The 27,816-nt window shown below is 46.9% G+C and overlaps 1 protein-coding gene across 1 annotated transcript; it reads right to left on the bottom strand.

Annotated features, from left to right (window-relative positions):
- Positions 1 to 166: 166 nt before the first annotated feature.
- SHMT2 (serine hydroxymethyltransferase 2) lies at positions 167 to 24,620 on the bottom strand. The gene is made up of 12 exons (XM_060252269.1): positions 24,382 to 24,620; positions 21,047 to 21,238; positions 17,294 to 17,373; positions 10,608 to 10,808; positions 9,794 to 9,875; positions 7,900 to 8,022; positions 7,454 to 7,593; positions 5,055 to 5,220; positions 3,255 to 3,354; positions 2,245 to 2,400; positions 1,423 to 1,530; positions 167 to 1,298 (listed from the first exon to the last, which is right to left on the bottom strand). Exons 1-12 carry the CDS (start codon positions 24,412 to 24,414, stop codon positions 1,171 to 1,173), a joined length of 1,509 nt encoding a protein of 502 aa, XP_060108252.1. The 5' UTR covers positions 24,415 to 24,620; the 3' UTR covers positions 167 to 1,170.
- Between the last annotated feature and the right edge of the window lie 3,196 nt (positions 24,621 to 27,816).

Here is a 27,816-nt window from a genome sequence, read left to right as displayed (position 1 = left end):
CTGGACTGGCGGTGGTAGCAAAACAATTGGCAAGACAACAGAGATTATCAGTATACCGAGTGATCACACCATCACTGCAGTAAGCTACTTTCTGGTATGCAGTTATTTGCATTCACCCAGAGAGAAAGAGGTACCCCTATTTAAACAGAACAGTCTGTCTACCAGATTACTTTTTGCAATTTTTTTTTTTAATCACAATAAATTGACTTTTGGTGCATTTTGGACCCTGGGAGAAGAATCTTGGAACCAGGGCTTTTTTGTAGCAGGAACTCCTTTGCATATTAGGCTACACCCCTCTGATGTAGCCAATCCTCCAAGAGCTTACAGGGCTCTTTTTACAGGGCCTACTGTAAGCTTTTGAAGGATTGGCTACATCAGGGCTGTGTGGTCTAATATGCACAGGAGTTCCTGCTACAAAAAAAGCCCTACTTGCAACTATGATCCATACACCCTGGAAAGCTTGCACGAGAACCAGGTTAAGCCAGAACTTGTGCTCTCAGTATCTTTTCGGCCCATTCTCGAGATTATTCCTGTAGAATTTCAGAGAAAAGTAAACAGTGTTGTCCTCGTGTGCTAAAGAAAAAGAACAAAAGACTTCCTTATGACTGTTAATGAAAAAAGTTTGTAAAGCACTTTGAGCCTCTAACTGAAATATCTGTCTGTGCAAATGAATTATCTTTAGATGAACAAACTCTGATATGGCGGTTGCAGCTGTAAGGAAACACCTGCAGATCCCTGGTGATGCACACACAGGCATCTGCATATTTAGGCATGTAGGCAAGGGTATATGTACATTCGCTGGCATGCTGGTTTCCCGGGACAGACTCTCGCAAAAATTCTCAGCCTTGATTCAGGCACAGTTTCAAGGCGACTGTGGAAGCCGTTTTAATTCTCAGAGTCCACCTTGCCTAATGGATGGCACAAATCATTACAAATACGTTGTGAGTCAGAGGCTAGCCCTGCTGTAAACAAAAGGAGGTCAGTTGTTGCAGTCACTAAAAAATGAGGGCCAGGGAGAGGGAAACAGTAGCCTAGGGAGATGCTCTTCTGGAAGAACAGCCCCTGCTGATTGGCTAACATCTGAGAGGCAAGGGAAACAGGGGCTTCCTGGCTTTTGGCCTCTTGGGTGCCACGAGGGCATGATCGCTAGTCTCTGGTCGGGCATCCTTTTCAACGTTCCTCGAAGCCAGGCATGGGGAAGGCACGGGCAAAGGTCTCGACGCGTTGTCGGAGGTCATCCAGGCTCCTCTTGGTCTCTGGGTCAGTCAGCAAGAAAGATTTGAAATCTTGGAGCTTGGCTGCGGGGGGAAGAAAAAAAAAGGGGAGAGAAGGGTAAATTTAGGGTGGAACACACAGACACATACACAGAAAGCAACAACACCTTCAGCTTTCCACGCTGCCCTAAGACGACCAGGGACTTACAAGTTTTCTTTTTGACATCCAGGCCAATTTGGATTCCTTCATCTATGAATTCCACCACTCTCTGGAAATCGGCTTCCCGGAAACGTCGGGAGGTAAGTGCAGGTGCCCCTGTGGGAGGATGGAAGAGAACTGGGTAAGGGGGCTGCTATGGGTTTTCTAAAGACCCATCCAGTGAATGAGCGGCCCTGAGAATGGGCCCCTGAAAACATGACCACCCTTTATTCTCCTTTCTCTAGTGCAGGGGTGGCCGAACTGTGGCCCAGAAGCCACGTGCAGCTCTTTCACACATATCGTGGAGGCCCAAACCTGCTTAAATCATTCTCCTCTTCACAATTTTATCCTCACAACAACTCTGTGAGGTAGGTTAGGCTGAGAGTGTGTGATTGGCTCAAAGTTACCTGAGCTTCCACGGCACAAGCCAGGATTTGAATCTGGGATTCCCAGAGACTAGTGCAGTGGTTAACTACTGCAACCAAACTGGCTCTCCTCTTTTCTAGAAAGCAGTAGGAAAAGCAATGCAAGGTGGGTGGCTTCCACATTCTACATATGTAGGGATACCTGCACAGGCACACACAGGTTATCTTAAGTCTTCTCAGCTCCAGGCAAATTTTGCAGATCACAGACTGTGCACCGACCTCCCAATCTCCATAGCTTTCCCCTCTTTTCCTTCCCTGGCAACCTTGAGTAAAACAAGCCTCTAAAAAATTCTGAATTTCTTTGGCGCAAATGGCTTACTCCAGTGCAAATGACACACAGCCCTGGTAAACACCTGTCCAGCCCACCTCAATTGTGTGTTTTCTTCTTCAACTTCCTTGTTCTTACCAAGCCGCAAACCCCCAGGTGTTAATGCGCTCTTGTCTCCAGGACAGGTGTTCTTGTTTGCCGTGATGGACACCAATTCAAGCACCCGCTCAGCCCGGGCTCCATCGATGCCTTTTGGCCGCAGGTCCACAAGCACCAAGTGGTTATCTGTGCCCCCTAAGTCAAGGAGAGAGAAACAGAAGCCTTATTGACTGCAGCCTCCCCTACTCACAGTCAGTGTTCCCTCTAAGCCGAGTTAGTGTGAGCTAGCTCACAGCTTTTTAGCCTCTGGCTCACACATTTTTGTTTTAGCTCACGAAAAATGGCCCCAGAGCAAACTTTAATGCTAGTAGCTTACAACTTTAATGCTAGTAGCTCACAAAGTAGAATTTCTGCTCACAAGACTCCACAGCTTAGAGGGAACATTGCTCACAGTAACCTTCTTGATATCCTAAAGGAGCGTACCTGAAACCATTACATCAGCGATTCATTACTGACTTGGATGGCTCAGGCTAGCTTGATTTTGTTAGATCTTGGAAGCTAAGCAGGGTCAACCAGGTTAGTACTTGGATGGGAGACCACCGAAGAAGTCCAGGGTTGCTACAGAGGAAGGCAATGACAAACCGCCTCTGAACATCTCTTGGCTTGGAAAATTCCTTCCCCCTCCCCCAATATTTTTGGCCCCAGTCGCCCTGGCAGCCATTTTGTAGTTGACCATGCCTTTTGTGGCAGCCATTTTATGGTAGCACTCACTCAATGTTCTCAAAATTCAAGAAATGCCCACAGCCTTAACAAGGTTTGGAGCCCCAGTTCTACGCCAATGGCTTGGTTCAGGAGCCATTGAGCTTCACACATTCCTAAGGCAAAGACAGAGCACCAAAAAGCATGGTCTGCAGAATCACACGATGCAGCTTTGACTGGACTGTACATTTCAGGCAGCAGGTGATGTGGTACGCCCCAGCCAAGCTAGTCCTTGTGACTCTCCAAATGGTACACTCCAGCTCTGAGGCAAGACATAGCCCTTGCAGTACCTGAGACCAGGGTGTATCCCCTCTGCAGCAGAGTCTCTGCCATGGCTTTAGCATTCTTCAAGACCTGCTGGCAATACTCCCGGAACATGGGTGAGCTGGCCTGAGACAGAAGAAAAGAGGTCAGATGGCCAGAATACTAAAAAAAGTAACAGAAGTTACTATATTCGATCATACCACAGAGAGGCATGGCTATCACCCAGTTTGCGCCACTGCTGCCCAAATTCATCTGGGGGCTAAACCCTTGCCCGACAGTAGCTCTAAAAGCTGGTGATTCTAAAAGAGAAACCGGCCAATTGAACGGTCAAACAACAATCAAGCCAGCATGGTGTCATGGTTAGAGTGCTGGACTGGGAGACCCAGGTTCAAAAACTCACTTCCAGGGAAGCAGAGGTCCATCAGTGGCTATTAGCCAGGGGCGCCAAACTCATTTGTTATGAGGGCCAGATGTGACATAAATGAGACCTTGAGGGGCCAGACCATGTCAGGCCAGGCCATGTGTGTACCTATTTAAGATTAGGTAGCAGAGGTATACATTTTATAAAGAACACAAACACAAATATATATATTTAAAAACTAAAAAACATGATTAAAACATTAGCCCTCATTGGTCTTAAAGGCGCTTTCTTTGTATCTCTCCCATGGGATCCAGGGAACTGGGCAAAGGAAGCTCTGGCTCTTTCCTTCCTTCCCCAGGAACTGGGGGAGGGAGAGCCTCAGTCAATAGAAGGAAGAGAGGCTTGGCTCAGTAGCTCTGCTGTGCGATGAGCAAGCCTGGCAAAGGAAGCTGTTATGCAGAAGGAAGGAAGAGAGAGGGAGAAAGAAGCAGATGACAGTCAGTTGCTTGGGGGCCTGATAGGAGCCCCCCAAGGGCCTGATTTGTCCCCTGAATTGCATGTTTGACACCCCTGGTGTAGATGGAACACTCTGTCTGGGGCAAGTGATGCTCTGTATTCTTGGTACTTGGGAGGGGCAAGAGTGGGAGGGCCTCTGGAGTTCTGGCCCTGCTGGTGGGTCTCCTGAGGGCACTTGGGTTTTTTTGGGGTAGCTGGAGGGTTCCCTCACCCAAGAAGGTGAGTCTGTTTACTATTAGGAAGGGAACACCTCTAGTCAGGTATTTATTTACACCAACCTTTACTGTTTCTTATTTCACTGTTGCACTAAATGTTTTGCTACCCACTTGTTGTACTACAGCACCTATATTAAACTTCTTGTTAAACCGCCGGGGTCCTCGCATCTCTTCGGGCACGGTTAAAAGGTACTTACTAAGAGGGAAGACACAAGGATTGGGTGAGTGCTCTGGACCCTCCCAGACAGACCCTCACCAGAGTGGGGGCAGCCAGTAGAAGCTCCTTCCTGGTCCCCTGCTGTGTGACACAACCTTTGTGGGATCAGGACCAGGAAAGGCAGAACAGAGGTCAAAAACTATAGGCAATACAGAACTGGGTCCAGGAAGCCAGGCAGCATTTCAAGGCAGAGGCAGAACACACTGTTGAGATGCAAGGCTATTTCCCTGGGGCAACTCTTAACCAGCCAATCACCAGGCTGTTCTTGCTTCCTGGTGCAAGGACTGCTGGGAGTTTGAGGAAAGGAGGCCAACAGGTCTCCCAGGGACTGCTGGGGGACTGAAGGAAGAGGGCCAATGAGATTTAGCTCACCCTCATTCTAGATCAGCAAGACAATGGAGAGGAACTGCTCTGGATAGGCATGCATTCAAAAGCTAAGCACTTTCCTCACACACCCTTCCACTGGAAAAAGATAGATTTGCCTCCCTACACAGAGACATGCACACCTCTTTCTTACCTGTTTCAGGGCCACAGCAACAGCAGCAATAGCATGGTTGTGAGGCCCACCTTGCAGTGACGGGAACACAGCAAAGTTGATTCTCTCCTCCAGATTGTAGGGAATCTCCTTGCCTGTCTTCTTGTCCACAGAACGGACACCTTTGCGGTAGAAGATCAACCCAGATCTGCAGGTGACGAGGTGGTAAAAGGGTCAACATTCACGACCAATCAGCTCGCCTTCTCGCCACTCCTCCCCCACCCCACACACACACAGCCTCAGGGATCCAAAGATGGCTCACTCTGCAATGTCACATCTTTTTTTCCAGCTTGGGTCGGGTATTGACTCCGGCCAAACCAACTTGCACTTAAGTTGAACCCTACCAACAGGGCTGGCTACATGCCACAATTCTGCAGGAGACCAGAGAAAGCTCAGTATGCAGAATCCACGGCATTACAGAGGACCTTCACATCTCCTAAGCAGCTATGGAGCAATGAGTGAGGAACTGTCAACCCTCTTTCAATGTCCATTCAACCCTATGCAGCACCCTGTCCCCTGTGTAAACCTTGGTTCTACCACCCTGCTTTTGTTTCAGCCCAGAATCCATCATTAAATGGGATGCTGGCAACTCATCAATGTGGGCCGGTCTTGTTTCTGTGTGGGGATTCCACACAAAAGGGACAAGGCTTCGCTTAAGATGGTATTCTGGGAAAAGCTACATGGAACACCGGGAGGTATGCCTTAGTGTCAAGCAAGGAGATGCATTCTTAGGCGGGGGCAGCCTGGCAACCGGTTTTAAAGACAGCAAGGATGAAAAGTCTTACTAGTCCAGGGGTGGCCAAACTTGCTTAACATAATAGCCACATAAAATAAACATCAGATGTTTGAGAGCCACAAGACATGAATGTCAGATGATTGAGAGAGGAAGGAAGGAAGGAAGGAAGGAAGGAAGGAAGGAAGGAAGGAAGGAAGGAAGGAAGGAAGGAAGGAAGGAAGGAAGGAAGGAAGGAAGGAAGGAAGGAAGGAAGGAAGGAAGGAAGGAAGGAAGGAAGGAAGGAAAATAGATGGGGAGGGAAGGAGAGGTGGAAAGAAAGCAACTTAAAATACATTCTTCAAGCTGCTGGCTGGCTTGGTTTGAAGAAGTGATTTAAAGAGAGAAATGCCTTCTCCAAGTCAGCTGACGAGGCAATGGGGGCTTTGAGCGCCACACAATATTCGTGAAACAGCCACGTATGGCTCCTGAGCCACAGCTTGGCCACCCTTGTGCTACTCTGTTCTGTTGGAAGAGTTTTATGGATACCATGGACTGCCACAAAGACAAGTAAGTGTGTTCTAGGATCAGAACTCTCCCTAGAAGCTCAAATCACTAAATGGAGGCTGTTGTACTTTGGCAACATTAGGGGAACGAGGGAGGTGGGGGAAGACTCCCTAGAAAAGACAATAATGCTAGGAAAAGTGGAAAGCAGTAGGAAAAGAGAAAGAACCAACATGAGATGGATGGACTCCATCAAGGAAGTCACAGCCTTCAGACTGCAAGACCGGAACAAGGCTGCAAATGGCAGGGCATTTTGGAGAACGTTAAGTCATAGAGTTGCCATAAGTCGAAGGTGATGTGACGGCACTAAATTCAACATAAACTGGTTTCTGGATGCTCCCTTGTTCCCTACATCTATAATATTAGAATATCAGCAAACAGGGTTCGGCTTAGCTCTTCTTTTGCAGGAAGGAAGTATTTGGGCAGGGAATGTTCCAACTGAACCAGCCACCTCCACCTGCAGCTCGAAGTGATAGAACTCAGGAAACCATGCAATTCTGCTCAACAGGACCCAAGAATCACTTCTCCAGAGCCAGAACAAATTTGTAGCATGCCTCATTACTTTACCCCTGAACCTATTCTATAATATAATCTCATCAATACTGAAAGTAAAAATTCTGGAGAGAATAGACTACATCAAGGCAATGGGCTTGTGTATGAAGTCACAGGGAGATCGGCCAAGACCTGGTAATGTCCCCCAACCTGCAGATCTTAGGCCCTGGTACTGAATGTATGATTTGGCCACTAAATATAGGAAATGACCAAGAGTGCAGATCAAGAGAATTCCCATAATACCCCACTGCTCCCAAATGAGTTATGCTACCCGTAGCGGAGAAAGCAGAAACTCCATAGCAATGGCAGAGTGAAACTTATAAAGCTGGCTGGCTAACAGGCAGGCTGTTACTTGGATGTGGGGCCACCAAAAGAAGTCCAGGGGCCACCAGAGGCAGGCACTGACAAATCACTTCTGTTCCTCTCTCACCTCGACAACCCTACAGGGCTCACCGTAAGTTAGTCAAGCCTTGATGGCCCTTTCCGCCACCACCATCACACAAGCAGGCAGGTCCAAGCCAAACACCTTCCCTGCTTGCTTGGTCAGGCTCACCTGGCCCCACGTAAAGTCTTGTGGGTTGTGCTGGTCACCAAGTCGGCATAGTCAAAGGGCGATGGGATGACTTTGGCTGCCACCAAGCCACTGATGTGGGCCATGTCAGCCAGCATGTAGGCCTTCACCTCCTCACACACCTGGCAGGGAAGGATAGATTAGTCCCTTGTTCATGCTTCCACACCCACAAGTTTCTCACAGATGACTGAGGGGAACAGCACATTCATTCCTAGGGCAGGTCAGAGCAGCCTGAAGGCCTGCTTTATCCACATATCTAGAAACATCCTCCCTTTGTTAAAAGAAAACAGGGCCCGCCTGAGAGCGCCACGAGTTTCCATCGCACAAATTTTGGTCCTTGTGTCTGAATTTCAACAGAACAGAGCCCAACCCTCCTTTCAGCTCATTCAACAACTGTTGCCTGTCCTCCCACTGCACCCAAGAGGTACCTTCTTGATGCGGGGGTAGTCGATAAGGCGGGCGTAGGCACTGGTGCCAGCAATAATAAGACGCGGACGGAACAGGCGGGCTGTTACTTCTAGCTGGTCATAATCAATCAGTCCCGTTGCTGGCTGTGAGGAAAGGGGGAAATAGGTGAGTGGACAGGAAGTACGGCAACACTGCATCATCCCTGTCCCATTAATCCAAACAGACTCACACACACCAACACATGGGGATAGACACAGCATGTAGAATTGTGGTTGTCTCTTGTGTGACTGCAATAAAAAAAGGCCAGCACTATGCTGGGAATGATTAGGAAGGGGACTGAAAATTAATCAGCCAGCATCATAATGCCCCTGTATAAATCGATGGTGCGGCCTCATCTGGAGTACTGTGTATGATTCTGGTCACTGCACCTCAAAAAAGATATTATAGCATTGGGGAAAGACCAGAAAAGGGCAACTAGAAAGATTAAAGGGTTGGAACACTTTCCCTATGAAAGTTAAATGCTTGGGGCTCTTTAGCTTGGAGAAACATCAACTGAGGGGTAACATGATAGAGGTTTACAAGATTATGCATGGGATACAGAAAGTAGAGAAATAAATACTTTTCTGCCCTTCTCACAATACAAGAACTCGAAGGGCACTCAATGAAATTGCTGAGCAGTTGAGTTGGAACGGATAAAAGAAAGTACTTCTTCACCCACGTGTGATTAATACAAGGAATTCACTGCCACAGGAGGTGGTGGCAACTACAAGCATAGAAAGCTTCAAGAAGGGATTGGATAAACATATGGAACAGAGGTCCATCAGTGGCTATTAGCCACAGTGTATTGATGGAACTCTCTGTCTGGGGCAGTGATGCTCTGTATTCTTGGTGCTTGGGGGAGGGCAACAGTAGGAGGGCTTCTAGTGTCCTGGTCCCACTGATGAACCTCCTGATGGCACCTGGTTTTTTTGTGGCCACTGTATAACAGAGTGTTGGACTGGATGGGCCACTGGCCTAATCCAATACGGCTTCTCTTATGTTCTTATTGGAAGATCTCTGCTGGATCAGTTCAGTGCTTCATCTAGTCCAGCATATTATATCATTCATTGGCCAGCTAGTTCCTCTGGAGAGCTAACAATGGGGCATAGAGGCCTTCCCCCAATGTTGCCTCCTGGTACTGGCATTCAGAAGTTTACTGCCTCTGAATGCAGAGGTTCTGCTGAATGGGGTTACTGTTTGCCTCTGCTGCCAACCCAACCCACATATGAGCAGTCATAGTGCTTCTCTTGGCTTGCTTCTGAGAACTTGGAAGCAAACAGCAAAGTAAATTGTCTAGATCGTGACACCACCTCTGCCACCCCTATATTTAACTAGCATCGCTTTCATAAGTGAGAATTAATTCACACTTTCAAATCGATTACGTCTGTTGCAGCAGAAACACACAAGGAGCCTTGTGGCACTTTAGAAACTAACACAGCATAAGCATTTGTGGAGTACATCGCACCTGAAGAAGCAGATTCTATTTCACAAATGTGTATGTTGGGATAAAATTATGTTAGACTTTTAAGATGTCACAAGGCTCACATTTAATTAAATCAAATATGGGTTTCCCTACTCCACAGCACAACAGTACAAACACGCAAAAACAAACAAACAGGCAGGGCGCTTTTTTTTGTAACAAGAACTCATTTGCATATTAGGCCACTCCCTCCTGATGTAGCCAATCACCCAAGAGCTTACAAAGCCTACTGTAAGCTCCAGGAGGATTGGCTACATCAGGGGTGTGTAAACAGGCCTGAACAGCACTTGGGTCTCAGCAGCTCAGACTTTCTTGGCTCTCAATAAACAAAAGGAAAAAGGAATTCATACAGGTATGAGACACAACAGATACACATGCTATTTCTGTTCACTCACATTGAGCTTGTAGGGCATAGATTCAAAGAAAATGGACGTGGCCGAGATACGCTTGATATCCGACATATATCCATGCGTCAGGCTGGTGGGAAGAGGGAAAGACATGCTGTTAGGATGAAACCTCGGCCTCAGTCATTGAAAAGGTTTGACCAAAGAACCTTTCTGACTACTGCAGTCATCTTCCAAGGCTCCACTCATGTTAAATTGATCTCCAGGCAATAGAGATCAGTTTCCCTGAAGAAAATGGCTGTTTCAGAGCATGGACTGTATAGCACTGTACCCTGCTGAGATCCCTTCCCTCCCCAAACCTTGCCCCACCCCAGGGTCCACTCTGAAATCTCCAGGTATTTCCCAACCCAGTGCTGGCAACCCAGGAGAGGGCCTTCTTGGCTGTGGCCCACAAATTCTGGAACTATCTCCCTGGGGAGACTCATCTGCCTCCTTTTTTGCCATCGTCTACCAGTGTGTGAAGACTTTTTTTGTTTCATACAGTATCTCCTTAGTGACTGCTCCTTCCTGCCTCATTTCTTCCTCAGTTAACAAAACAAGCAACCCTCTTTCACATAGAGGCCCTCCTCTCCCTGCCCCTCAACCTGGCCATTTCTTTCAACTTCTCCTCCCTCACCTCAGCCTTAGTTGACTTGATCAGCTTCCAATCTTCTGTTACTATTGTGTTTCTTCTCCCTCTTTTCCACTTCAATTATCCCAACCGTTGGTGGTCCTCCCTCTATTTTATTCTCACAGGTACTTCTGTCAACTGTAATATTTCATTTGGCTTCCCTCACCCAAGTTCTGCTCCCTAACCAGTACGTACTGGCCTCCATCAGGCAAGTCCAGGCCCATAAGGCGCTCGTGGGGCTGCAACAGGGCTGTGTATGCTGCAAAGTTGGCAGGGGACCCAGAGTAGGGCTGGACATTCACTCCCCAGCGCTCAGGATCCAAGTCAAAAGCCTCCAGGGCTCGGCGTTCGCACAGCAGTTCAATGCGGTCCACCACCTCAGCACCGCCATAATACCTGTGTCAGGAGGTACATGGAAGAGAAGCATTCAAAGTTGGCCCATCCATTACTGCAGTGCTTCTATAATCTCTGAGACAGGGAAAGACAGAATTGAATACCCTAGAGTTGCCAGGGGAATCTGGGGGACGGGGCATTCCAGGGATGGATGGGGATGATGGACAATGTCCCCAACATTATGACATCACCCAGAAGTGACACAATCACATTGGGGACATCATGTGGAGGACGCTTTGGTTTTGGGGCAAACTCCATGATTAAATTAGGCTTAAACCATAGAGTTTGCCCAAAAACCAGAGAGTCCCGTGTGTGACGTTCTCAACTTCCAGGTGACATCATTGCATTGGGGATGTCATGTGACAATATCCCTGTTTTAAGAGAGGGGTTTCCCCCACTGGCCAGCTGGTCCACGGCAGAGAGGAGCCCCCAACACTGGAGGATCCCACTGGGACCTGGGGGGCTGGCAACCCTATCACACCCCCACCCCACATATTCTTTATCTCTAGACTGTATAATAAGGGTAGTTACTGAGGCGATCATCCCATAACAAGAGTCTCCTATCATCCCTTGTCTGCATCTAAGTCTTCCAAAATGGACTTTTCTTCTGCCCCTATCTTCATTGCCCTATCATTTCCCCAAATATCCCTTTTTTTGTGAACCCTTAGGTCTAATATTGAATGCTAACTAACTGATGGTCGAGGAAAATGGACCCTGTTGTTAAAAAGGGTTACTACACAGGTAAAATAAATGTCCTTGTCCAATAATCCAATGGATTGAGGACTTTACAACTATACCAACATTTGAACATTCAGTATATAGACAACAACTGCACACAGACATAATTTCGGTGTTTGGAAACCTTTTACAGATGCTTATCTGTAGACCTGCCACCAATGTTGGGTTTTAAATGTCATTCTGTTTGGAGTATATAAAAACATTAATATAATAAATGCCTAATCTCTCATCCCAACATGTAGATAGATCCCGGTGGCAGCCATGTTGGTCCAAAGCAACAGAACAAAGGATGGGCCAGGCTCAAAATCCTTTTCTCTTTCACAGATGCCTGTTTTAAAGGAGAAGAGTAGGTTTTTATGCCCCTTTTCTCTATGCAAAGCAGTCTCAGAGCAGCTTACAATCTCCTTCCCTTCCTCTCCCCCAACAGGCATCTTTTGAGGTAGGTGGGGCTGAAAGCATTCTGAGAACAACTATGACTAGCCCAAGGTCATCCTGTAGGCTTCATGTGGAGGAGGGGAATCAAAGCTGGTTCACCAGATTAGAGTCTGCCACTTTTATCCACTACACCACACCATGCTAAAGAACATCCTGTGCAGTGAGTCAACATGAAATGAGCTAAGGCAACACAGCAGCGATTACGTTCAAGTCTGTCCCTTCAGCTACCTATGAAAACATCAGCAGGAGGAGGTGAAAAGCCGCAGCCCTCTTAGACTCAAATTCAGCTATCTATATTCTTCTTCCACAGATTGTCTCCTTCTGTTTATTCCTCCTGCTCTCCTCTTCCTTCAACCTCTGCTTCCCTCCCTCATGCCTCTCATGTGCAGGGGTCATTTTGTAGAAAAAGAGGTACTGGAGCTCATTAGCACAACTCATTTGCATATGCCACACACCCCTGACATCACCGGAAGCTGGACTAAATTTTATCAGTTCAGCACCTACCTTAAAATGCTTCTTAAAATTCTAATTGTCATCATAAAACCTTACTCCCATCATACTTTTAAAATCACTTTCTCCTATGTGGCCACAGTGGCATGATGAAGATTTCCATCTGTCTGCTTTATATGTTTTGGTTATTTCACCATTTTTTGTGGTGAAAAATATTAGAAAGTGTGTCAAATCTTAGAATTCAGCAAAATTCTCACAGGGGGTTGAACAATGGAGCTCAGAAGCAAGTATTTTTTTTGGGGGGGGGGCAGTGTTTGTAAGAAAGAAAGAAAGAGCAAAATAAAATTTAGAGGTTCCGGAGCTCTGCTCCTTTGAGCTTCTGCCCAAAATAAGGCCTGCTCATGTTCCCTTTCAATATTACAGCTTTTCCATGGGTAGACTTAAAAGCCCAAAATAGCATGAACAGAGCTACCCAATTATTTCTGGGGACGCCAGCTGATCAAGGATTGTAAGAACCTACAGAAGTGGCATTGTCATTGTGGAGCTGGAACTTCAAATGTTAGCAACCAAGCCATGGGATGACCCCCTAACACCAAAAAGTGACTGTTCCCAAGCTGCAGCAATATCTAAAAGCAGGGGTGGGATTCTAGCAGGAGCTCCTTTGCATATTAGGCCACACACTCTGATGTAGCCAATCCTCCAACAGCTTACAAGGCTCTTTCTTGTAAGCTCTTGGAGGATTGGCTACATCAGGGGTGTGCGGCCTAATATGCAAAGGAGCTCCTGCTAGAATTCCACCCCTGTCTAAAAGGCACAAATATCTTGACCTCCCTATATCTTTTAAAGTCCTATGTGGCTTGGGACCAGGGTATCTGAAGGACTGTCTTCTCCCATATGTTACTCCCTAGGAACTATGATCATTGACCAAAGAAACTCACTCAGTTGGTACACAAAACTGGGGCTTTTCAGTGGTAGCCCCACAGTTTTGTAACAACCTCCGCAGGGAGATGCTTCTGGTCTCCTCGCTCTTGATCTTTTGGAAACATCTGAAGATAGTTATATTCATTACAGCGGGGGCTCAAATTCATTTGTTATGCGGGATGGAAGTGACATAAATGAGACCTTGTCGGGCCAGGGCATGAATGTCATAAAATGTGATGCCAGGTAGCAGAAATATAAACTTTATAAAGGACACTGACAAACAGAAAGATTTCTTAAAAGCTTAAAATAAAATATGTTTAAAACATTAGCTTAAAACATTGGCCTAAAGGTTCTTTCTTTGTATCTCTCCCATGTAATCCAGGGAACTGGGCAAAGGAAACTCTGGCTTTTTCCCAGGGAACAAGGATGGGGAGGAGACTCAGCCAATAGAAGGAAGAGAGGTTTGGCTCAGTAGCTCTGCTGTACGATTGAGAGAGCCTGGCAAAGCAAGCTCTTCCTCCCCCCCCTTCCTCCCCAATGGAGGAGCCTCAGCCAATGGAGAAAATAGAGGCCTTGTTCTGTAGCTCCTGTGTAGTTGAGCAAGCCTGGCAAAGCAAGCTGTGACGCAGAAGGAAGCAAGAGAGAGGGAGAAGGAATCGGATGACGGCCAGTTGCTTGGGGCCTGATAGGAGCCCTCTGGGGGCCTGATTCAGACCCCCGGCTGCATGTTTGACACGCCTGCATTGATTAGTTTTTCTGCCTACTGGTAGTTTTAAATTATTGATTTTAACTAGTGGTTTTCATGTGTTTTATGTATTTTATTACTGTTTGCATTGTAAGCCACCTTAGGTTCCTGCGAGTTAGAAAGGCAGCTAATCAATGAATGAATAAATAAAATCTCCATTAACATCACATTTTTCTGCCGCTGTCACTCACCCACTGTCCTCCTTATCTGACCCCTTTCATTATCCATTTATTAGAAATATTGGTACATTGTCTTTCCCATAAAGCGGCCCAAGGGAGCTCACAGGAAAAAACAAAACACACAACCATTAAAATCATAAAGATAAGGTGCCTGGCAATTAAATAAGCAAAACACCACTATTTCCATGGAGAAAATAAACTATCTCAACGGAATTAGATAAGCAGCTAAAACACAACTCGGGGTGGGGGGGGGGAGCCCCTCTCACCAACACTGTCTTACAAGCTCTTCTAAATGAAACTGAGGTGGTAAAAGATCTTGCCTCAACTGACTGCCCACTTCAGAACACCACAGCAGCTGCTGAGAATGCTCTAGAACGTGCCACTATTTTACAGCCTTTTCTTATTTCTTGTCCTCTGCTTTAGAGAGCAGAGCCAGTAGGGTTCAACAAAATTCCCCTTTATGAATGGGTCAGGAAGAGCCTAAAGTCAGTCATTATTTACCTCAGGTTTTTATTTCATCTTGCCTTCAAATGAGTTCAAGCGCAGCACCGCTCATTCTCCCTTCCTCAGTTTATGCTTGAAACAACCCTGAGAAAGAGACTGACTGGCCCTAAGTGCTCCAGAGAGCTTTAAGGCAGAACTGGGATATAAAGCTTGGATCTCTACAGTCTCAGTCCAACTTCACCACACTGTCTTTCCTATGGCCTCCACCTCCATTGATTTCTATATGATGAGTTTTAGTGTTTCAGTACCATGGACTCGCCAAGGCCCAATGTCAGTGGAATTTTGGTTCTCTGTATTCCTTGGCTTGCAACCGCAAATCAAAATCCTTTCCTCTCGGAATAACATCCCCTTCCTTCCTGGCCTTAGCCATGGTTTTGTATTCCACATGCACTGCTGCAAACGGCTAATGCAAAACAGGTTTCCCTCATCACCAGGGTTTGCAAATACACTAGAGTTGCCAAGTCCAACTCAAGAAATATCTGGGGACTTTGGGGATGGAGCCAGGAGCAAGGTTTGTGAGAAGCATGACTGAACTCCAAAAGGAGTTCTGGCAATCACATTCAAATGGAACATACTCCTTTTAAATGCCTCCCTCCATTGGAAATAATTGAGGATAGGGGCACCTTCTTTGGGGGCTCATAGAACTGGATCCCCTGGTCCAATATTTTTGAAACTTAGGGGGTATTTCGAGGAGAGGCACCAGAAGCTATGTTGAAATTTTAGTGCCTCTATCTCAAAAAACAGCCCCAAATACCCACAGATCAATTCTCCATTATTCTTTATGGTAATCGATCTCCATAGGGTATAATGGAGTGCCCAGCAGCAATTCCCCCCCTGGTTTCTGATGACCCTGAAGCAGGGGGAGGGCCTCCAAACCAGGGAACCCCCTGCCCTCAACTGGGGATTGGCAATGCTAAAATACACTTCAAACCATGGTTGTGCTCTGTGGTTTTCAAGGGAACCTTACTTTGTACTCTCCCTAGTTTTCATTGGTGCATATATAATATGAACCCATGGTTAACACGGAAAGGATGGAAAGCACAAAGAATGCAGTGGGGGTGGGGGTGCTAGAGGAAGTATGTAAGTATGAGACTGGTTCCCAATTTTACAAACCATGTTTTTCAGGAAGCCACCTTTACATCTGTCACCAGACACAAGCATTAAAAAAAACTGGGCCACAATTCAATTCATCTTGAAATGTTCTAGCCAGGGCTTTTTTTGAAGCAGGAACTCATTTGCATATTAGGCTACATCAGGGAGGCCCTGTAAGCTCTTGTAGGATTGGCTAAATCAGGGGGTTGTAGCCTAATATGCAAAGGAGTTCCTGCTACAAAAAAAATGACCAGCCTGCAGAAGTCAGTAAAGCTCCTGCTCTCTTGGCTTTCCACAAACTCTGCAAAACTGAATTACTCAAAAGGGCTTTTCTACACAGGCAATAGGCATCACCAAGTTAGTTAGATAACTAGGACTGCCAAGTCCATCTCAGGAAATATCTGGGGACTTTGGGGGTGGAGCCAGGAGATTTTCCCATTCCCTAAAATAAATAAAAATACAGCAGTGCAGTTTCCCTGAATACAGTCTTCATTTCCTCAGCTCCCAGCAGCTGCACTTCCACTAAACAGAAATGAACACACACACTCTCACAAAGCAGCCAAAACAAACACAGAGTCAACAAGCATACACTTTTGTGATCTCACTGGCGCAATTTACCCATGTTGTGGAATATAATCATCTGCTGTATTTCAACCAACTTCTTCAGGACGATAGGAAAAGGAAAGAACAGCCTAGGAAGTGGAGTTTTCCTCCAAACAGAGGGGCTGAGAGCAATGTGGCTGCTAGCCCCGCCCCCCTGAAGCTTTGCTGCCAAGATTTAAAGGCACACACACATTCAGAAACACAAACAGTTGTAAGCCTCTAATAAACCTGCCCTGAGGTTGGAAGGTACATGGTGGCTGTTGGGGTGGGGTTTCCCATCCAACCGGCCCTCTGGCTGGCAAGCAGGGAGGAGCCTGAAAAATGGGGGGATCCCCTGCCCGGACCTGGGGACTGGCATTGGGGATTGTAGTCAGTACTACTATATATAGTTTGCTGTGCGTCAGATTTTACTGTGTAATTTTGCATCATTTAATGTGTCACAATCAATACTTATACTTGGCTTCAGTTCTGATTTTTAGACTTCTGGTTGGTTCTACAACCCAAATCCTGTTTCACTGTTTATTGAATGTCCCCTCTTGTTGATTGGACTGACTCACTCTGTGTAATCCGCCTTGAGCCCAAGTGAGAAAGGCGGACTATAAATAAAAAATAAAATAAAATATAAATATTAAGCACACACATTTATAGTATTAATATTAAAGCGGACTAACAGCGCAATCCTAAACAGAGTTATGCCCTCCTAAACCCACCGAGAACTTGTTTTGCTCCGTCACAACTTGTCAGCTCCCTTTATCCACTTTTGTGCATCTCCATGCCAACCGACTAAGTCACTTCTGTTATCCACAATGCCATACAATTACCTTTTGCCAGGATAGCCCTCCGAATACTTGTTGTTCAGGCAGGAGCCCAGGGCCTCCAGGGCAGCTCGGCTGCAGAAATTCTGAGGTTGCAGGAAACAAAGGGAAAATGGAATTACACAAGGATCAGGGAGAGAGGTGGAAATGTCCAGTGGCCAAATGTGATACAAACAACGTTGGAGTGACCAAAAATGAACCAACATTTCCTGCTCTAATACGGTACAGTCAGGGGTGAAAGGGAGCAGGTATGGGCTGATAAAGAGCATTGATAAGAAAGTAGCCAAATGGTATGTCCCATCTTTTGCTTTGAGCCCCCTGCCCCAGCACAGCTGCTTTAACACATGCGGGATAATGCACTTTAGCTATTGTTCGCAACTGAATCATTAAAGTACATAGGAAGCGAACTGAAAGTGCCTTATCCAATGTTTGTGAAAGTAGTCCAAGAGACACAGTACTTTCATCCCTGCTACAACTAATGCAAATTCCAATCTTCTCTCCATTGGTTAGCCTGCCCTAAAAGAACCCAGAAGCCCTACAGTCAACACATCTACACACTGATTGATCATGAAGGGAAAGGCATGGGCATGCTGTAGGCTTGCCAGTTCCTGAATGGGGACAGAGGATCCCCTGCTTTTATGGGCTCTGGCCCACTGTCAGCCAGCTGGCCAGTGGCGGGAACCTGACAACCAAGCAGACATCCCCATGCAATGTCAGCAATATACTGACACCACTTCCAAAAGTGGTATCATTCCATTGTCAGGGATGATGCTCTACTTTTGGGAGGAAACTCTATGGTTTGTAGCTGTTTTTACCATGAAATTTTGCCCAAAAAGTAGATACGATGAAGTCACTTCCGGAAGTGACGTCTACATGTTGGCAACTTCTCCACTCACCCCCCACCCCTGGAATGCCCTCCCCAAATCTCTCGGCTGGTAGGAGGAAAGGATTTGGCAACTTCAGCATGCTGCCCAATCACCAAGCAGTTAGCTTGTTGCAAATGCATGCAGAAAGCATATGCTCCCTACCCCATGATCAGCACACTGGGAAAACAGCGTTACTGATCATGGGGAGGGAACGTAGTGGGGGTTATTTGCTCTGCATTTTTATGCCGCACAGAGGACTTGGCAATCAAAGGGAGGAGAAGCCAGCACATACAAGCCCCTTCTCCCTCCCTGCACAATCAGTCATCACATGGACAGATCTTCTGTACAAGGTTACACCATTTGTCATTCCAGCCACCCCACTGTTCCATACACAAGACAACACCCGTATCCCCTGTTTTAACTAATCTTCCAACACCATTCCTTGGTTCTGTACTGAGAACCACCCTTAGGGCATTTTAAGCCATTCTGTTTGTTGCTCAAAGAGTCAAGCAGGGCTGGAAAAAAATTCCCAACTGTTTGAGCACTAAAAGTTTTGCTTTTTTTTTTTCTTAAAGCCTTGCAATAAATTTTGAAAGCTTTTCAAGCCTTACAAAAACAATAGTATTGTCATCTAAGAATTCTGAAAGACATTTGCAGTGCTTGGTTTAATACTACACAATATTTATATAGAACATTTCAAGTAGTGTTTTTAATTGATTTCTGAAAATGCATATCTAGGTAACGTTCAGATTGGTTTACGTTAGAACTTTTATTAGAAGCTGTAAAATGGCAATGTATATAATTAAGTTTAGAAAGCAATGAAACTTGACAGAAAACTTAGTTCAACATTCCAGTTTAAACACAATAGCTTATGTAGTTCTCAATTACATATAATAGATGTGAATGCTGTTTCTGTGTGAAACAGGAAAATCCAGCTGAAAACAGCTGCTGAAGTACCCTGAAAGTGCATTATCCTGTGTGTGTGAAAGCAGCCATACCCCATGGTCCATCAAGGTAGTATGGTCTTCTCTTTGACAGTGGCTCTCAGACAGAGAACGGTCTTTGCCAACAAGAACTGAACCCCAGCCCTACTCATGGCCCTTCCCACTGAGCCACGGCCCCTCCCAAATCTCACCACTATGTATCTCCATATAGAAAACCAGGCAAGTAAGAGGGCACAACCTGTCACTTGTGAAATTCTATAAAGCAGGGGTGGCCAAGCTTGTTTACTGTAAGAGCCACATAGAATAAATGTCAGATGTGTGAGAGCCGCAAGACATGAACATCAGATTTTTTAGGGAGGGAAGGAAGGAAGATGGGGAGGGGGTGGAGGTGGAAAGAAAGCAATTTTAACTTTAAATGTATTATCCAAGCTGCCAGCTGGCTTGGCTTTGTGGTTTAAAGAGACAAATGCCTCCTCCAAGCCAGCCAATGGGTCAATGGGGGCTTTGAGAGCCACAAATAAGTGTGAAAGAGCCACATATGGCTCCCAAGCTGCAGTTTGGCCACTCCTGCTATGAAATATACCCTTCACATATATCTCAGGAATCCATACAACAGACATGTAAGGTCGGGCAGTATTGCAAAACAGGGTGGGAGACGGGTGAGGCTAAAATAAGTGGCTAGACGTTTATGGCTGATGTGGGATTTGAATCAGGAACTGTCAACTTTCACTCTTTATCTTTCACTTTACGACTTGCGCTCCCTTCTATGTGCAGAGCTTCATTTTTACAAGCAAAAAGTCCCAGCTTCAGTCTTCAGGCAAGAGGTGCTGCAAAAGGCTTTTGCCTGACATCCTGGAGAGCCTCTGACAGTCCGAGCAAGCAATAGTGACCTGATTCTAGATAGCCCAGGCAAGCCCGATCTCATCATACCTCAGAAGCTAAGTAGGGGCAACCCTGGCAAGTACTTGGAAGGGAGACCTCCTTGGAATACCAGATGTGGGAGGCAGAGGCAGGCTGTATCAAGCCACTTCTCTGAACATCCTCCATGCCCCAGTAAGTGCCACCAGAAGTCGCCATGACTTCCAGGCATGCATGCATGCGTGCGCATGTGAGCACACACAAAATACAAAAAAATCTCCTCCCAAAAAAGAGCAAACAACATTGACCTCAGGGCCGGCCCTCCCGCTAGGCAAACTAGATGGTTGCTTATGGCGTCGAGAGGCGGGGGACAGCAAATTGGGCTCTGGCCCCCCCTTTGGTGTCCCAGGCAAGCACTTAGCTTGCCTCCCTCCCCCCTCCCCACTGCTGCTGGTCCCCTCTGGGCCACCACCGTGCAGCGTCCTGCCTCCCCCCCCGGGCACTCTGCTTGCATGCCGCCACTAAAAGCGGTAGTGCTCTGCTCGCTCCCTTCCCCCTGGGGCTTGCCAGCTAAAATTTTAGCCGGCGAGCCCCAGGGGGAAGGGAGCGAGCGGACCGCTGCCGCTTTTAGCAGCGGCGGGCAGGCAAGCGGAGCGCCGGGGGGGGGGGGGTGGGACACTGCACGGGGGGGAGGGGGCGCAGAGCCACAGGGGGGGAGCCATGGGGGAGGCGCCAGGCAGCAAGTCTGCCTAGGGCACCTCAGAGCGTCGGACCGGCCCTGATTGACCTTGATAAGCCACATGTAAAAGGCAGTTTAATGCAGGGCTTTTTTGTAGCAGGAACTCCTTTGCATATTAGGCCACACCCCCTGATGTAGCCAATCCTCCATGAGCTTACAGGGCTCTTAGTACAGGGCCTATTGTAAGCTCCAAGAGGATTGGCTACATCAGGGGGGTGGGGCCTAATATGCAAAGGAGCTGCTGCTACAAAAATAGTCCTGGTTTAATGTGTATGTATTCATGTGCAACTAGACTGTCATGTACCTCCAGTACAAGGCTAAGGTATGGAGAGTCATCTTTTCCAGCACTTACCTCTGAGGCAATGAGTTCCAGCCCTCGGCACTGCCGATCTTTCTCTTGCTGGACCAGTTCCCACATCTCAGGGTCGCTCTCAGCCAAGCTCTCTTGCCCGGTCCATCCCAGAGCATCCTTGGCAGACGCAGCAGCTGCTTTGCTGTGCTGGGCTCGCAAACTTCCCCCGATCTGGCAACATCTTCTCAGGGGCTGGGCAGGTTAAAAAAAAAACAACATAGTTACAACACAGCCTGCCCAAGACATTTGGGTACCATAGGCAGAAAATCCAACCTTTCTGCACATTAATGAGCACAGAACATAATCTACCGGGTGGTTTTCACGCTCAAGGAATACTTCAAGCATCTGCTTCAGTGGTGGTGGTGGGGGCGGGGGGAAGGCACCTGTAATCTGTTTGATTCTGAGATAGGGAAGCCAGCCTCCAGGTGGGACCTGGGGATCCCCCAGAATTACATGTCATCTCCAGACTACAGAAATCAGTTACTCTCTGTAGTCTGGAGATGAAAGAGTCAGTTTGGTATAGTAGTTAAGTGCGCAGACTCTTATCTGGGAGAAAAGAGTTTGATTCCCCACTCCTCTACTTGCACCTGCTGGAATGGCCTTGGGTTAGCCACAGCTCTGGCAGGAGTTGTCCTTGAAAGGGCAGCTGCTGTGAGAGCCCTCTCAGCTCCACCCACCTCATAGGGTGTCTGTTGCGGGGGAGAAGATATAGGAGATTGTAAACTGCTCTGAGACTCTTATTCAGAGAGAAGGGCAGGGTATAAATCTGTGGTCTTCTTCTTCTCTAGAGAAAATGGCTGCTTTGGTGAGGGGACTCACTGAGGACCCTGTCCTCCCCAGGCTCCATCCCCAAATCTCCAGGAGCTAGCAACCCTCTCCACACCAACAGCCAGGGGGAACCAGACAACTCTAAATCCAAGAAAACCCTTTCTGATTCCATGCAACTCACCAGCCAAACACAAGCCGTGATCGCAATTTACAGTGAATGTGTGTTCAGCTGGGTACAGGGTTCACTTGATTTTTCTTTAACCATGTTTTGGATAGTTACGTTCAGGGCTTTTTTTGAGCAGGAATGCAATTCCAGCTGGATCGGCATCAGGGGGTGTGGCCTAATATGCAAATACTGGTCTTTTTCTACAAAAAAAGCCCTGTGTGAGAGAATGGTGATGTCAGGGGGTGTAGCCTAATAGGCATATAAGTTCCTGCTGGGCTTTCCCTACCCAAAAAAGCCCTGACAATAGGACATTAATGGAGGACATTAATTCAGAGGGCCACCAGAAGTCAGAAGTGACTTGACAGCACTTAACACACACACCCTGGCTGTTGGAGTTTTGACTTTGGTTTGCATTTACAGCTCTGTTCCTGTCCGAACTAAGTCATCTTGCAAACCATACGAGCGCAGAGGGTTTAATGTTACGGCCTTCCGCAAAGCACCTGTTTTCCTTACTGAGTCGTTAACAGCAGCTTCGATAAAAGTCATAAAAAGCAATATAAAAACCATCATGTTAGGCAAGCACAAAAATAGCAACTCCGTCTAAAAGTTAAACCAGCTTCTTTCCAAGTAGCCCCCAATGGATTGACTAGATAGCATTTGCCATCTGCATAGCATTACACTAGCGGAGCTGAGGGGGGAAAGAGGGGAGGAGGGGAGGATCTTGCCACGTCAATGACAGAGAAAGCAGCAGGATGAGAAAAATACGGAGGAGGGGGGTGGGGTACAGGACAGTCAATTTCAAGGCCGCCTGAAACAGAGCGGGCTTTGTGCTGTGTCCGGGTAAGTGGACTTCATTCATGCAGAATAGCTACGGCATCAACTTCTGCCGCACATGCTGAGTTGGCAAGTTTGGCCAGGAATGGAAACAACAACAACAAAAAGTTTTGCTGGGACGAAGCCTGCCAGTTTTCCTTCTTAACAAGTTTCAAAGCCAGCCCAGTCGGCTCAGTCGCAGATTGAGGGCAGTTGAAAAGAAAAACCCACGCTGCTCTCTTTCATCTCCTTTATTAGAAAAGGGAACTGTCTCAGGGAAAGCGTGGTAGCACCATTCTCTCTCCAGATGATGTAACTGACTCATCTCAGTTGCATCAGCAAGAAGGGAGAACGCTCAGGAATGCCTCCAAAAAGTTTGCCCCATCTCTCTCTGTCCTCCAGTCAAAGAATCCGCTCTCTCTCCAAACTGCAGGATTAGATTTAAAACAGGGGGAGGGGGGGTGCACACAAATACACATTTCTTTTTCACCACAAGAAAGCATTTATTCCCAAACCTGACGCACGTTCATGAACTGTGGACGACCCGTCCTATTTTTAAAAAACCTTAAGCGTGTTACCTAATCCAGATAACCCAACTGGCAAATGGGAAAGCAGGTTTCAAGAGGGCAGGTCCTTTTATTGACCGGGTGCGAGAGCTTACACAGCGGGTGATCAGTACAGCCCGTGCCAAAGAGACTTTGGCAAGGTGATCAAGGCAGCCACGTCCATGCTTTTCTTTCTTTCTTTTCTTCACCTCCGCTCTCTCACCCAACTCTGAAGGCCTCTTTCGTAATGCTGCCCCCCCCCCCCCCACTTCCAAAGCTGCAATGTCAGATAGGACAGCACAGAGAGAGAGAGAACGAACGAGAGCAGCTTACAAAAATTAGCCTATAAAAGTCAGTCTAGCGTGACTGCTTGGAAGGGTTTTCAGCAGATAATAGCATCTCAGTCTTGAACGGGGAAGATAACTCCTCGCGCCGCATCCAAGAGCCCATTAGCCAGAATTAAATAATAATTGAGCCGCCGAATGGCACCCAGATCTGCCGGTGCTATCGCATCCGTTTTGCTATAACCCCCAGGCGGGTATATAAACTCCTTACCCAAGACGCTCGCGTTTCGAAAGTTGCACAACTTTAATGCTCCCATTGAAAACAGAACGAGAGAGAGAAGCCAGCATCACCAGGGATGGAGCTTTTACAATGGAGAAACTTTTATTTGCTGGCGCAGAGAGAACTGTTAGTCGTGGGGGAGAGACAGGGGGACAACTAGCGACAGGAAGTAGGCATTTCATAGGCCTCCATACCCTTATGAAGAGTGTGGGGAGAGGGGGACGGGAGGAAGGTTTGAATCAACCCTGCAACTTTGCCAAAGCAAGCAAGCTCAACCATGCTCTCAAAGATGCCCCAGGCAGCTTGCCTTGAAAAATCTCTCCTATGGAATAATCTCTGTGACTTAAAAAAGATCTCTCCCCCCACCCACCCAAGCCCCCTTGCATACCCTCTGGACCCAACTTGGGTGTCCGAAGGAAGCTGACGGTCTGCTCACCTGAAATAAAAAATACATCTATCAGTCGCAACTCACGCCTTACCTTGGCAAAATGTCTAAAGGGGAAAGGCAGCATAACAGCCTAAGGCAGGAGAAAGTGCAAGACTGTTTTTGCTAGCTGTTGCCCAACGTTAAAGGTGTCCCAAGAATGAAAAGCAGATAGGCAGGCAGGGGGCTGGAGGAAGGGAAACACGTGGGCCTTCCTCCTCCACTGCCAGTTACTACCGGGTGCAAAAGGAATCACGGGAGATGTAGTTTGGGCTCGCCGCCTTCAGGAGTTGCAGCGGCGGTTCTTGCTCTGATCCCTAAGTATGTGGCTCTGCGTGGAGTGTGTCAGAGAGACCGCACTCATAAAGAGACAGAAGATGGTAAGATTCATTCCAACCGAGATCAGTTTTGCCATGGATTTTAAGACGATCGCAACTAAATTGTGTCGTTAAATCTGTTGCACCGGCCGCATGTCCAAACTGGGCGCGCTAGTAAGCCAGACGATTGCTATATTCTTCTCTGTTCAGGCTTTGCTTTCCTAAACATAGGGAAATAACAGATTACAATTCGACAGGTGTGCCTTCCCATCTTTGCGTTTCAGTGCTGAGGGAGATGACGGAACCTGTTTGATTTCTTCCTGGAACCGTGAAAGGAACAGGAAAGCCAAAGGCAGTCAGTCCTACATTTTATAGAGTGGCCAGATTTTATTCCTCCGGAGTGGCTCTGGCAACTAAGACAAACAGAAATCCAACAGGTGTAGCAATTCTTGGCCTGGAAAGGAAGATGCGGGTGGGGGAGGGGTGGGATTTGCTCCAGAAAGTTGCAAGAAAAGAACTACCACTCAGAATTAAGCCCCATTTTATTTCCTAAGATTTACTCCCAGTCAGGAAAGTATTCCAAGGGCTGTAGCCCATGAATCCTCCATTATTTTATTAAATACTGGACAGAGGTTTCTTTGCATGAATTAAAAACTGATCAAATCAATGGGAAATCTTATTTGAAAAAAACCTTCGGTTTGCACAGAGTTGCCAACTTTGGGTTAGGCAATTCCTGAAGATTTGGGGATGGACCCAGGAGAGGGCAGAGTTTGGAAGGGGGAGATGACTATAATGCCTTTTAAAACCTGAACAGTGAGTCTGGCTCTAGAGGCTCTCAGTCAGACAAAATGACTACTGAGCTGTTGTCTGATCGGGAAATTGGTTGTGCAGATTATATTAGAGGCGTGTTGCAGATGGATTTAATGGTAAGTGTGACCGCACCCCCCTTACAGAAACTGTTCTTGAGAGGAACAGCTCTATGAGAACCTGTGACTGACCCAAGGTCACTTCAGCAGGTGCCTGTGCCTGTAGAGGAGTGGGGAATCAAACTCGGTTCTCCCAGATAACAGTCTGCGGACTTAGTTCTCAGGAAATCATTTCTAAGAAGTACTCATATCTACGGTTATTTATTTATTGTATTTAAATCCCGCCCTCCTCTAACGGGCTCAGGGCAGCTAGCAACATTATGAGGCGCTAAAAATAACCCCAACAATTGCTGTTAAAAGATGCTGTTTTTCAGGGCTTTTTTTTTGTAGCAGGAACTCCTTTGCATATTTGGCTGCACACCCCTGATGTAGCCAATCCTCCAAGAGCTTACAGTAGGCCCTGTATTAAGAGCCCTGTAAGCTCTTAGAGGATTGGCTACATCAGGGGGGGGATATAACCTAATATGCTAAGGAGTTCCTGGTACAAAAAAAGCTCTGCTGGTGTTTTTTTTTTTAAATATTGAACACATGAAACTGCTTTATACTGCATCAGACTGCATCTATCAGGATCAATACTGTCTCTTCCAGCTGACAGGCTACTCTGACTTCTTCAGGGTTTTTGGTGAATATCTTTCACATCACCTCCTATCTATCCTTCTAGATGCCGGGGATTGAACCTGGGACATTTTGCATGTAAAGCACACAATCTACTATTGCACCATGGCCTCTCCTCAAAGACTAGGGCTTTGAACCTTTTTGTAAAACACTCCCCCCCCCCTCCTCACCAGAAACATGAAATGGTAACCTTGGCTGAACCTATATTCCTGTTGTCTTCAAATATGTTTTATAGGGTATAAATTATACCTCTCCTTTTCTACCGGCAATTTTGATCAACAGTTTAGCAGATGGTGAGGATCTGATACTAAGTTTGCAAATTTTACTTTTAACCTTGTGGTAGAACACTTCTATAATATTCTAGTCTGCGGCGTACTCAGGATTTCCCCCCACCTCTTTCTCAGTAAGAGTGTGCATTTTAGTTGCTGATCTAGCAATTTGCCCATCTTTCATTTTTAATTTTTTGCTCTGCTGATCCAAGCCTTCTTTAGCCCCAGCAGCAATACTGAGCAGGAGTCAGCGGTGTCTTTTTTACATTTAGGTTTCTTTAAAAAATTCTTATGGAGATTTGCGATAGATGGAGCCAATGGTATCACTGCTCTGAACTTATAAACCACTGTGATTGGCTGCTTCCCCCTACAAGGGTGGACATTCAGCCAATTTAAAAAATGGGGTTTATGTTTGTAAGTTTTTCTTGTATTAGGGAATTGGTGGTGGAGGAGGAGAGATAGAAATGCTTTTCCTGTAGGCAGGTTGGATATGCTGTTCCATGAAAATCTATTGCTGTCTGGAGTATATGATTGATGAATGGTTCGCTTGACTGACACAGCGCTTTTCACATTGTGTTCCAGGGCTCCTAAATAAGACGATCACTAACGGCCATCACAATTCCCTGAAAGACAGCACGCCTTTGACTTCCGCTTTTCTCCAGTGATGTGCTGTCACACAAGGGCTGTGTTCCGACAACTACAAGCAAACCACAAGAGATTGGGAAGGTGAATCGGATCCTTGGGTTTGCACCTTCCCTCTGTGGTTGAATCCTGGTTGTAGAACGTCCAAAGAGCCCTGCTGGATCAGGCCAGTGGTCCAATCGAGGCCAGTAACCTCTTTCACCCAGCAGTTGCCCTGGAGCAGCAGTCCCCAACCCTTTTGGCACCAGGGACTAGTTTTGTGGAAGACAATTTTTCCACGGACTGGGGCGGGGGGAACACTGGGGTTTTTGCCACCCCAGGCTGCCCTCCATGCCCATGCCACATCCCTGCTCCCCATGGGGGTCTTTAAATGGGGGGAGACTGTTTCTGCCTCCCCTTCCCATTTAAAGACCTCCACCAATCTATAAATGAGGGGTAGGCTAAGGTCACAGCAGTGCTGCCCCCTTTGCCAGCCCAGGACCCTGCAAGGGGAGGCAGCCTTGGAGCAAGGCCATGTTGCCTCTTTAGTCCAGGGCTGCTCTGCCTCACTCTGCAACCCGGTTGCTAACAGGCCACGGACCAGTACTGCCCTGGAGGGCTGACAAACAGGACATAGAGGCTGTGCTTGAAAAAGGACTCAAGGAGGGAAGCAATTAGCATATAACAACCCTTGCTCGTCAAGTGATTCCATGCATTTGGCTGATTAAAGTTGCCTGACTTT

This window comes from Heteronotia binoei, chromosome 13 (genome assembly GCF_032191835.1).
Source record: "Heteronotia binoei isolate CCM8104 ecotype False Entrance Well chromosome 13, APGP_CSIRO_Hbin_v1, whole genome shotgun sequence".
NCBI lineage: Eukaryota > Metazoa > Chordata > Lepidosauria > Squamata > Gekkonidae > Heteronotia > Heteronotia binoei.
The sequence above is the reverse complement of the archived record's forward strand: the minus strand, read 5'-3'. Positions and strand labels throughout refer to the sequence as shown.

Excerpts from the sequence above, each read along its gene's own strand:
- SHMT2 (XM_060252269.1), bottom strand. The coding sequence starts at position 24,414 with ATGCTGCCTTTCCCCTTTAGACATTTTGCCAAG. Across the intron at positions 10,809-17,293 it reads GAGGGCTATCCTGGCAAAAG|GTATTATGGCGGTGCTGAGG; the intron begins GTAATTGTATGG and ends CTCCTGACACAG. Across the intron at positions 8,023-9,793 it reads CTATGCCCTACAAGCTCAAT|CCAGCAACGGGACTGATTGA; the intron begins GTGAGTGAACAG and ends CTTTCCTCACAG.